The 10,250-nt window shown below is 50.7% G+C and overlaps 1 protein-coding gene across 1 annotated transcript; it reads right to left on the minus strand.

The window, feature by feature from the left end:
• Positions 1–383: 383 nt before the first annotated feature.
• LOC102461059 (olfactory receptor 52R1-like) lies at positions 384–1,325 on the minus strand. The gene has a single exon (XM_006119569.2). It carries the CDS (start codon positions 1,323–1,325, stop codon positions 384–386), a length of 942 nt encoding a protein of 313 aa, XP_006119631.1.
• Between the last annotated feature and the right edge of the window lie 8,925 nt (positions 1,326–10,250).

Below are 10,250 nucleotides of genomic sequence, written 5' to 3' on the forward strand. Positions count from 1 at the left end.
CAGGGGGTGCGTTTAGCAGAGCCTCGCACCCGGGGATATATTTCATAGATGTGGTTGGTTGGGACGCCGCTGTGCCCATGGGATTTCTTGTTTTTGTTGCACAACAAAGTTTTGGAGTGATGGGTGATTAGACACACAATTGTGCCATCCGCCACCGAGACTGTGCGTACCATGAGCGCTGAGGAAAGAGGTTTCCCTCTCACGTTGGTCCTTAGAGACTGAGTTGATCCGACCAGATGCCTTCTTTGACGGGACGCTAAGCCTGATTAGAGTCCACGGTGAAATGTTTAGGATCACGTACCATGGCGGATCACAAAGAGGTCAGGGACCCTGGTGATGACTCTTTTATATCCTAGATTAAATTAGGCACACGCTGCTCTGATTCATTTTTTCTGGGCGATCCGGAGCACCCTCTCCCGGATCTGTTTGGTTTTCACCCCGTACACAATAGGGTTTAGCATGGGGGGTGCCAGGAGGTAGAGATTGGCTATTATGATGTGGATGTGATGAGGGACGTTGTGCCCAAAGCGGTGGGCGAGGAAGGTGAAGAGGGCAGGAATGTAAAAGGCCAGAATGACACACAAGTGAGACGCGCAGGTGCTGAAGGCCTTGAGACGGGCGTCCGTGGATGGGAGTCTCAGTACGGCTTGGAGGATCATAGCGTAGGACATGGAGATGAGCAGCACGTCAAACCCCACCACCATGAAAGCCACAAAGAGGCCATAAATGACATTGACGCGTGTGTCCCCACACACCAGCTTCACCACGGCCATGTGCTCGCAGTAGGAGTGGGGGATCAGGCAGCTCTGGCCGAAGGGCAGCCCGTGCGCGAGGAAGGAGAAGGGGCTCACCAGAAGGACCCCACGGGCCAGCACCAGGCTCCCGATTGTCACTATGGCCGGGATGGACAGGATGCTGGAGTGCCGGAGTGGGCAGCAGATGGCCACGTAGCGATCCAAGGCCATGGCCATGAACACCCCCGACTCCACTGAGGAGAAGGCATGGACGAAGAACATCTGAGCCAGGCAGGCGTGGAACCCGATCTCCCTGGAGCCCAGCCAGAAGATACCCAGCATTTTGGGGACCGAGGACGTGGAGAGGACCAAGTCAGTGATGGCCAGCATAGCCAGGAAGAGGTACATGGGCTCATGCAGGCTCGGCTCTGTCTTTATAATGAAGAGGACAATGACGTTTCCCAGCACGGCAATGACATACATGATGAAGAAAGGGAAAGCGATCCAAAACTGGGCCTCCTCCAGTCCTGGGATACCAACCAGGAGGAAGACATCAGGCTGGGAGTGGCTGCTGGAGTTTGGGCATGACATGACCTGTTCTCTTCCTCCTTGGGAGAGCCTTCACCCTGTAAACAAGCAGCACAGAGTCCATGAGGGCCGATTCACTTCCTGGGAAACCTGGGTGCAAGAGAGATACCGAATGTTGGATCAAGGGTCTCCGTTCCCACGACCAGGCTCAGCCCCGAGATGGCCACTTACACAGAGTCACTGCAGTTAGAGATTGTCACCGCTCCATTGATTCCTTCGTGAGATGGTTTGAAGATTTTGGAAGGGACAGGGAGTTCCCCCTTTTGAGATTCAATTCCCTGTCCTGTTCTGGGTTTTTGCATGCGGTGTGAGTGTGGGAAGAATGAGGCGTGATGGGGAGTAGAGCGTTTTTCTTTGTCGTCTTTCGTCTTTGTGACTCAGTGCAGCATTCTGTCCCTCCCCTCCGGTCAGTCCTTCTCAACCCGGGCAAGGAAAGGACACACAGATGCCTGTGTGAAAAATAACTAGCGTAGCTGCTGGGCTAATGATTCCATGGGCCGTGTTAGCCAAACCCTGATGGAGACACCGGTGCAGTTGGAGAAAGTAGCCTCGGGAGAGGATCTGATTCAGAGCTAGTTAATGAATCTCACATGGGGCTAGGGATAGCTCAGTGGTTTGAGGATTGGCCTGCTAAACCCAGGGTTATGAGTTCAATCCTTGCGGAGGCTGGTTTAGGGCAAAAATTCATCAGGGATGGTACCTGGTCTTGCTGTGGAGGCAGGGGACTGGACTCAATGATCTTTCAAGGTCCCTTCCAGTCCTAGTAGGTAGGCAATCTCCATTATTATTATTACATCAGCTGTGATCTTTGTGCTGTTGTTCATTGGGACAGCGGGAGGTGTCTTCTCTTTACGAGCAGACCACCCTAACTGTCAAGGTGGTCAAACACTGGAATAAATTGCCCAGGGAGGTTGTGGAATCCCCATCTCTGGAGATATTGAAGAGTAGGTTAGATCAGGGATGGTCTACAGGTGTACAGGTAGTTCGGAATAGGAAGCCTAATCCGAACTACCTAGTTCGTGCCGCGTGTAGCCGCGGGCACGGAGTCCGAACTAGCGGACATTTAAAAATGGCGGCACCCGGCAATATGCAAATGAAGCCCAGGAAATTCAAATCCCGGGCTTCATTTGCAACTCCGGTTGCCTACATTACCACCCTAGTTCGAACTAGGGTGGTAGTGTAGACATACCCAAGGTCCCTTCCAGTTCTAGTGTTCCATGATTCTATGATCCTTCTGGAGCACCTGGCATTGGCCACTGTCACAATACAGGATACTGGGCAAGATGGACCATAGATCTTAGCCAGTATGGTTGTTCTTCTGTGCATGTCATTTTGGACCTAATGGGAGAACAAGAGGCACCTCATCTGTGAAGATATTTAAGTGGCATCCAGCATTCTAGTTTCTGAGCATCTCATGACCCTAAGTACCATCTCCGCACAACACCCCTGATTGGAAAAGAGAAATGTGGTTATCCCCATGTTACAGCTGGAGAACTGAGGGACAGAGATTAAATGATTTACCCTTGATCCAGGGCCTTCACCTAAAGGCCAGGGAAGAGCTCCAAGAAGGATTCCATGGCTGATCAATCACGCTGTCCATCTGAGTGGATTGAGATGACATGGTCACCGGTCTAGAAGTCCCTCCATAGGCAGAAGATCCCTTCAGCAAGGGCGGCTCTTTCACCTAGCAAAGACACACAAGATCAAAAGACTGGAAACTGAAGCAGAACCATTCGGCATTATGGCGCACACAGTCAATGACCAGAGCAATTAAACTTTGAAACACTTTATCCAGGGATGCAGAGGTTTCTCCATCACTTCAAAGTGGGGGAGGTCTAGGTTGGATATTGGGAAAAGCTATTTCCCTAGGAGGGTGGGGAAGCGCTGGGCTGGGTTCCCTAGGGAGGGGGTGGAATCTCCATCCCTAGAGGTGTTTAAGTCCCGGCTTGACCAAGCCCTGGCTGGGATGATTGAGTTGGGTTGGCACTGCTTTGGGCAGGGGGCTGGACTCGATGACTCCTGGGGTCTCTTCCAGCCCTGGGAGTCTAGGATTGTGTGTAACCATGTTTCCACCACCCTTTCCTCTTTCTGGTTAACTCTTTGTTCTTTCTCTAATAAAGCAAATTTGTTTTATTACAAGAGCTCACAAATGTTCTGTGTAATACAGGACTCATGGTCTGTGGTAAAACCAGTTAAGAGGGACAACACTGCTCCTTTGGGGGGCAGGAAATCTGGGATGTCTGTGACTTCCTGTGTCAAGGGCTGGCCATGTAGCCTATAGGGCTAACCTGCTTGCTTGCCTATAGATGTATTTTCTTATAAGTTTCTTAAGAACATACATAACAGCGTCCAAACTGAGTCAGAGTTAAGGGCATTCTAGCCTAGTATCCTGCCTGCTGACCGTGGCCAATGCCAGATGCCCCAGAGGGAGTGAACAGAACAGATATTCATCAAGCAATCCCTCTTCTGTCATCCATTTCCAACCTCTGACAAACAGAGACTAGGAACATCATTCCTACCCATCCTGGCTAAAAGGTATTGATAGACCTAACCTCCATGAATTTATCTAGCTCTTTTTGAACCCTGTTAAAATCCTGGCCTTCACAACATCCTCTGGCAAGGAGTTCCACAGGTTGACTGTGCATTATATGGACAATTTCCATGAATTCTATGCTTGAACTTATTTCCTTATGGTTTGATTATATGTATAGTATAATACATTACAGTAGGTTTGTATTGGCTTTTTGGCTATGTGTTCAGCTAAGGCACAGCTAGCATGGACATGCCTGGGAACTTTCACCCAAATGACAAAGTCAGTGCTCATATATTTAGGACTTTTCACCTAGACAAAGAAATGTTCAGTACCATAGGGGTTTCCAAGAATACCCTCAAAGTTAGCAGGTACATCATAACTTGGAAAAACCCAAATAATCAGTGAAGACCAGAGCAAATAACTGGATAGGACAGAAATAACAAATGTAATAGTCAACCAGAAAAGGCCCATGGTAATGAACAGATATATATGATAAGTTGAGATCAGTAATATACTGACCTATAGGAAAAAGAGACTACATCATTAGTAAGGTGAATAAATATAAATAAGGAGAAAAGGAAATACCCCATATTGAATATGCATCAAATACAACGTCTGCATAACATAGGACAGAAGGGTCATCCCAGCAGTAGGAGAAGGACATGTTATCCCGAGGACCACAGTGATGAAGAAGATGAGGGCTAACCCCTTGGGCTGTTCTAGAAGGAATGGGGTGAGTAAAGTGTGGCAATATCCCTAAACATTCCCATCTATTTTATGAATGTGGGGGTGTTTGTGATGGTGCTAACGGTGTTAATGAACTATAATTGTCACTCTACAAGAGTGCCTGAGCCAGGGGCTGATAAGGTCACACAACGCACAAGCTGGGCCATCACACAGACTCACACCGATGACAAAAATTGCCATCGATGAGACCCAACGTTTCCTGACAGGCTGCTGGGGACCTTATGAGCATTAGATTTAAGACCTTTTGCTATATGCACTCAGACATACGATGCTGGAAATGTATGTTTCAATGCTAAGAAAGCTTTAACTTCTTAAGTTTCTGTGTCCACTGGCATTCCGTATTTATTGTCCGACACACACAACCCATTTCCTGCATGTTGAGAGGGATACAAAATTATCAACCCGTCATTTTGTTTTTTCTAATGTCCAATCTAAATTGCATCATGTCCTATTATCAGAGGCCAAGGAAAACAATTTTTCTCCCTCTAACAACCTTTTAGGTATTTGAAAACTGCTCTCATGTCCCCTCTTAGTCTTCTCTTTTCCAAAATAAATAAACCCAATTCTTTCAGCCTTCCTTCATAGCTCATGTTTGTCCAGATCATTTTGACTTTGTGACCCTAACCTCCAACACACTTGCAACCCCTCCCACCTTCATATCATCTGCAAATGTAATAACCATCATATCTATGCCATCATCTAATAATTGATGAAGATATTGAACAGAACTGGTCCCAAACCAGACCCCCTGTGGAACCCCACTTGTTATGCCCTTCCAGCATGACTGTGAACCATTTATAACTACTCTCTGAGAACAGTTATCCAGCCAGTTATGCACACACCGTATAGTAGCCCCATCTAAGTTGTATTTCCCTAGTTTATATATAAGAAGTTCATGCGATACCATATCAAAGTCTAGGTATACCACGTCCACCACTTCTCCCTTATCCATAAGGCTTGTTATCCTATCAAAGAAAGCTATCCGATTGGTTTGATATGATTTGTTCTTTACAAAGCCATGCTGGCTGTTACCTATCACCTTATTATCCTCCAGATATTTGCAGATTAATTCCTTAATTATTAGCTCCATTATCTTCCTTGGCACAGAAGTTAAACTGACTGGTCTGTTGTTTCCTGGGCTGTTCTTATTTCCCTTTTCATAGATGGGCACTGGATTTTCCCTCTTCCAGCCTCCTGGAATGTCTCCTGTCTTCCATGACATACTAATGCCATACACACAGGCTGTGTCTAGACTGGCAAGTTTTTCCACAAAATCATCTGCTTTTGCGGAAAAATTTGCCAGCTGTCTACACTGGCCGCTTGAATTTCCGCAAAAGCACTGACGATCTCATATAATATTGTCAGTGCTTTTGTGGAAATACTATGCTGCTCCCGTTTGGGCAAAAGTCTTTTTCCAAAAGACTTTTGCGCAAAAGGGCCAGTGTAGACAGCAGAGATTTGTAAATGGCGATCGGGGCTTTTTTGAGGAAAAACGCGTCTAGATTGGCCACGGACGCCTTTCCACAAAAAGTGCTTTTGCGGAAAAGCATCCTGCCAATCTAGATGCTCTTTTCCGAAAATGCTTTTAACGGAAAACTTTTCCGTTAAAAGCATTTCCGGAAAATCATGCCAGTGTAGACGTAGCCACAATGCCCAGGGAAGTGGTGTCTTCAGCACCTCACAGGTACGTACATATTCACGAAAACAGCATTCAACCAGAAACCGCTGATTATCAGAGCTCAGAGCTAAGTGCTGTTACAGGAGTGACTCCTTCTACCCAATGCACAGGGTGGTCACTCCTGGACAGCCCAACTGAGCCCTCGTGCAGCGGCTGAGCAGACCCAGCCACGAAGAACTCTGTTTCCCGCAGCCCTCGACTCACCAGCAACCCCCCTCTCAGTAACGACACGTGAATTCACCTCATCCACTTGGAGGAGGATGAATCCGGCTCCGACAGCAGCAGAGCCCAGCTGCTAGGGCTGGCGAGTGGGAATAGCTTTATACCCAGCTGGCGGGTGTCTCTGTGGAGGTTCTTGCCAGCTGAGTGGAGGGAAGGGGAGGGGAGGGCTCTTTGAGCCGCTGCCATGGCTGAGGGCGTGTAAATATCCACACGGGGTTTAACGGTGTCAGGAGAAAGTCACCCTCCCCGCCTGTGAAGGAGACGCCGACCCCAACTCCGTGGAAATGCCACAGAGCAAATAAGTGGGCACTGGCGTGAAATTTACTTTTCTCCCTTTCTGCTGGATTGATCCACTGTCCCGTGTGCAGCAGCAGCTTTGACAATGGGACCACTGCTCTGGGGATTGGTGAATCCACGTTCGTGCTGGCCACAGCCTTTCATTGCTACATCACTAGGTGGCGCAAGAATGACCATAGGTCCATCTAGTCCAGTGTCCTGTCTGCCCACAGTGGCCAATGCCAGGTGCCCCAGAGGGAGTGAACCGAACAGGGAAACTTCATGTGATTCCTCTCCCATCACCCATTCCCGGCTTCTGAAAGAGTCTACGAACACCATTCTTACCTCTCCTGGCTCATGGCCATTGATGGGCCTATCCTGTGTGAGTTTATCTAACTCTGTTTGAACCCTGTTAAAGTCCTGGGCGCCGCAACATCCTCTGGCAAGGAGTTCCACAGGTCGACTCTGCATTGTGTGAAGAAAAATGTCCGTGTGATTTTTTAAACCGGTTGCCTATTAATTCCAGTGTGTAACCCCTAGTGCTTGTGTTATGGCACTTGACACTCAGCCAGCCTGATCCATTGGACCACAGTCAAGATAGGGCTGGGCGTTGCTGAGAGGGCTGTATTACTGGCCACACACACCTTCCTGCTGAAATGAGTCCCCAGCTCCAGGACCCATGTCCTTTCTCACAGCTGTTATGAGTTCATGACACTGGGGAAACTGACTGGTGTGGACACGATGGTCACAGAAGCCTATAGTCTTGTACATTTCTCAGCGGGGAGAAAGTTTATCCTCGTGGTCCCGTCCTATCTGTTGGTCCCTGGGCTACCTTCAAGCTCCCCTCCAAACAAGTACAACACCCGAGGTTTCCCCCTCTGCATCACCCTAGTGTTTTATGCACCCACCTCTGTCTCCGTTCCCATCCACATCATAATGGGGAGATTGCCCCATGACCTCTCCCCACCCATTCACCAGCAACTGTGGCAACCGAGCATCTCCAGGAAGACTTCCCTCCATCTCTCCATCACAAGCCAGACCTGTGGTGGCTACCTTAATTGCTGATATTGAAAGGGACTCTCAGGACACTTTGGACAGAGCTTTATTAGTGTCAGGCCTGTCAAGGGCTGAACCTGGCAATTCTGAGTCTGCTAGTTCATAGCCCGGCACCTCTGGGCCCGGCAGCTCAGAGCCCGGCACCTCTGGGCCCGGCCGCTCAGAGCCCAGCAGCTCTGGGTCTGGAAATTCATAGCCTGGCACCTCTGGGACCAGCAGCTCAGAGACTGGCCAGCTTGGGCCTTGCTGCATCAGTTACAAGTATGAAATCATGTGCAGTAGCCCTAACACCTCTTTCATTCCACATTACGCCCTCACTATGGGCTTCATTTTCAGTGGCCTGGCAATGCAAACACCAGTGGCCTTCCTCGTCCACGTGGCCACATACGGCAGCCCTCCTGGTTCTCAAAGCCTGCCTCAGAACTCCCCCTTCTCTCTCCCATCTCCGAGGCGGAGCCTGGGGGACGCAAACTGAGTGCGTATCCAGAGCGTGTCAGGCTCCACCCCATTCCTTAGGCCTCCGAGCGCCGTCTCTCCTGCCCTTCCCGGGGGCTATGTGTAACTCAGTCACTCATAAGGGGTCCTCTTTCGTAACTGCTAGTAACTGGAGCACTGGGGCCCTGCCCCTCACCCTGCCTCTTCCTTCAAGATCCTGGTCCCTTCTCCACCTCTTCCCTCAGTCCTGACCCCTGAAGCTCCCTGCTTTCCTCCCCTCCCCCACACTTTTTGGATCATCTTCACCTACCGTTCCCCTTAGTCGGGCTCACTCCTCTGGGGCTGGACCTGCTACAGCCGGACAAGGAGCCTGCCGGGAAGACCCAGCGCTGAGGCCCACAGGCCAGTCAGGAAGAGAGAGGGGAGCCAGAAGCTACACAAAGTGGTGGAGGGTTGTGTGGAGGCCAGTGAGGCTTGTGGGCCCCACAGCTCGGCTGCCATGAAGGCAGAGACATTCTGTGGCTCACTTCTTTTGCTTTCTGTTTCCTTTGGTTCCTCCCAGCTCAGGAGGTCTTGGGGTCAGGGAAAGGGTTCAGCTTTGACAACAGGGAACCATGTTTGAAGGACAAGTCCCTGCATTGCCAGGGAAGGCGAGACGCTGGTCAGACAGCAGGGTGGGTTTGGTAGCTCACAGGGAACGAGATAAACAGCACCCCTTCCCTTGCACCCAGGGTCCGGGGTGGATGCGGAGCAGTGATGCTGCGTCTAGCACAAGCAATGCGTGATGTGTGGGGTCACCACATCTAGAAGCTCTTTAGTCAGGCTTCTCAGCAGCATTGTCCCCATGGCATGGATGGACTGAGCCACAGAGGTGAAGCGTCTGAGGAGCAAACACTGTGTGTTTCAAGCCGCCCCCTTGGGAAGGGGAAGGGTCTGTGTGAGGCACAGGGATGGGCGCTCTCAAGTATGTAGCCAACTTGAAGGGCAGCCAACTTTCCTGACAGGATGCTGTTGCCACAAATGGCGTCCGGTCGGGAGTGTGGGCAGTGCTGCCGTGGTTCACTGTGTGTGTTGGGGTCAGAGGAGTCTCTTTTGAGGCCACCCAAAGCGTTCCCCGGCTCTGAGAGCTGTCCGTGGGCACGTCACATGCTGGGCGAGGCAGGGTAACTGTTTGTGAGCTGAGGCCTGACTCCCGGATCAGCATCAACCGGCTTCTTACCATGCAAGAGTTTCTCAGGGGCCCACTCTAGGCAGGGGACTTAGGCCACAGGGCCTGCCTTGGGCTCACCTCCCCTCATCTATAGCCAGGGAGGGGCAAAACTACCCAACCTGATTCTGATCCCCTGGACCTTCCCCTTGTAGACGAAGAATACTCCCATTGACGCCAATGGGGGAGGGTGGACATTGGTGTAGCCCAGCGCCAGTGCCTAGCCATAGAGGATTCAGCTCCATGGCGTAACGCTGCCATATGGCGGGTAGAGACCCGGGCCCCTGCTCTCTCCCTCACACCCCTCTAGGGAGTCAGCCCACAAACAACTCAGCCTGCAGGCCAGCCAGGCCCCGAGCCCGGAGACCCACTTCTGGACGTGGCTGAGTCACAAACAGGACCCCTCCCCCACCTCCTCCGTTGAGGGACGCGCGTGGAATGAGGGCAGGGCTGACTTCGGTCCCATGCAGCCCCCAGGACTGGCCCTGCCCTGCTGCCCTAGACTGAAACCCTCACTGTGGATGGGCCCAGAGCACTTCATGGGAGAGACACACCCATCCCGTGAGTAGAATTTGGCTCCAGTGGGCCCGGCATGGAAGGAACGGGAGCCCTGCCAATATATTGATGGCCCTCCAGCCAATTTCTCTGGCCTGCCCCACAAACAAGACCAAGTGAAAAACATGTAAAGATTTTTTTTTCCCAACCAGCTGCCCTCCCAGGGGTGCTGCTCTGCATGTGAGTCTAATTAACATTAACAAGATGAATGGTAAACAC

Source organism: Pelodiscus sinensis, chromosome 1 (assembly GCF_049634645.1).
Source record: "Pelodiscus sinensis isolate JC-2024 chromosome 1, ASM4963464v1, whole genome shotgun sequence".
NCBI classification, from domain to species: domain Eukaryota; kingdom Metazoa; phylum Chordata; order Testudines; family Trionychidae; genus Pelodiscus; species Pelodiscus sinensis.

Coding starts and splice junctions, on each gene's coding strand:
- LOC102461059 (XM_006119569.2), bottom strand. CDS start 1,325: ATGTCATGCCCAAACTCCAGCAGCCACTCCCAGCCTGATGTCTTCCTC.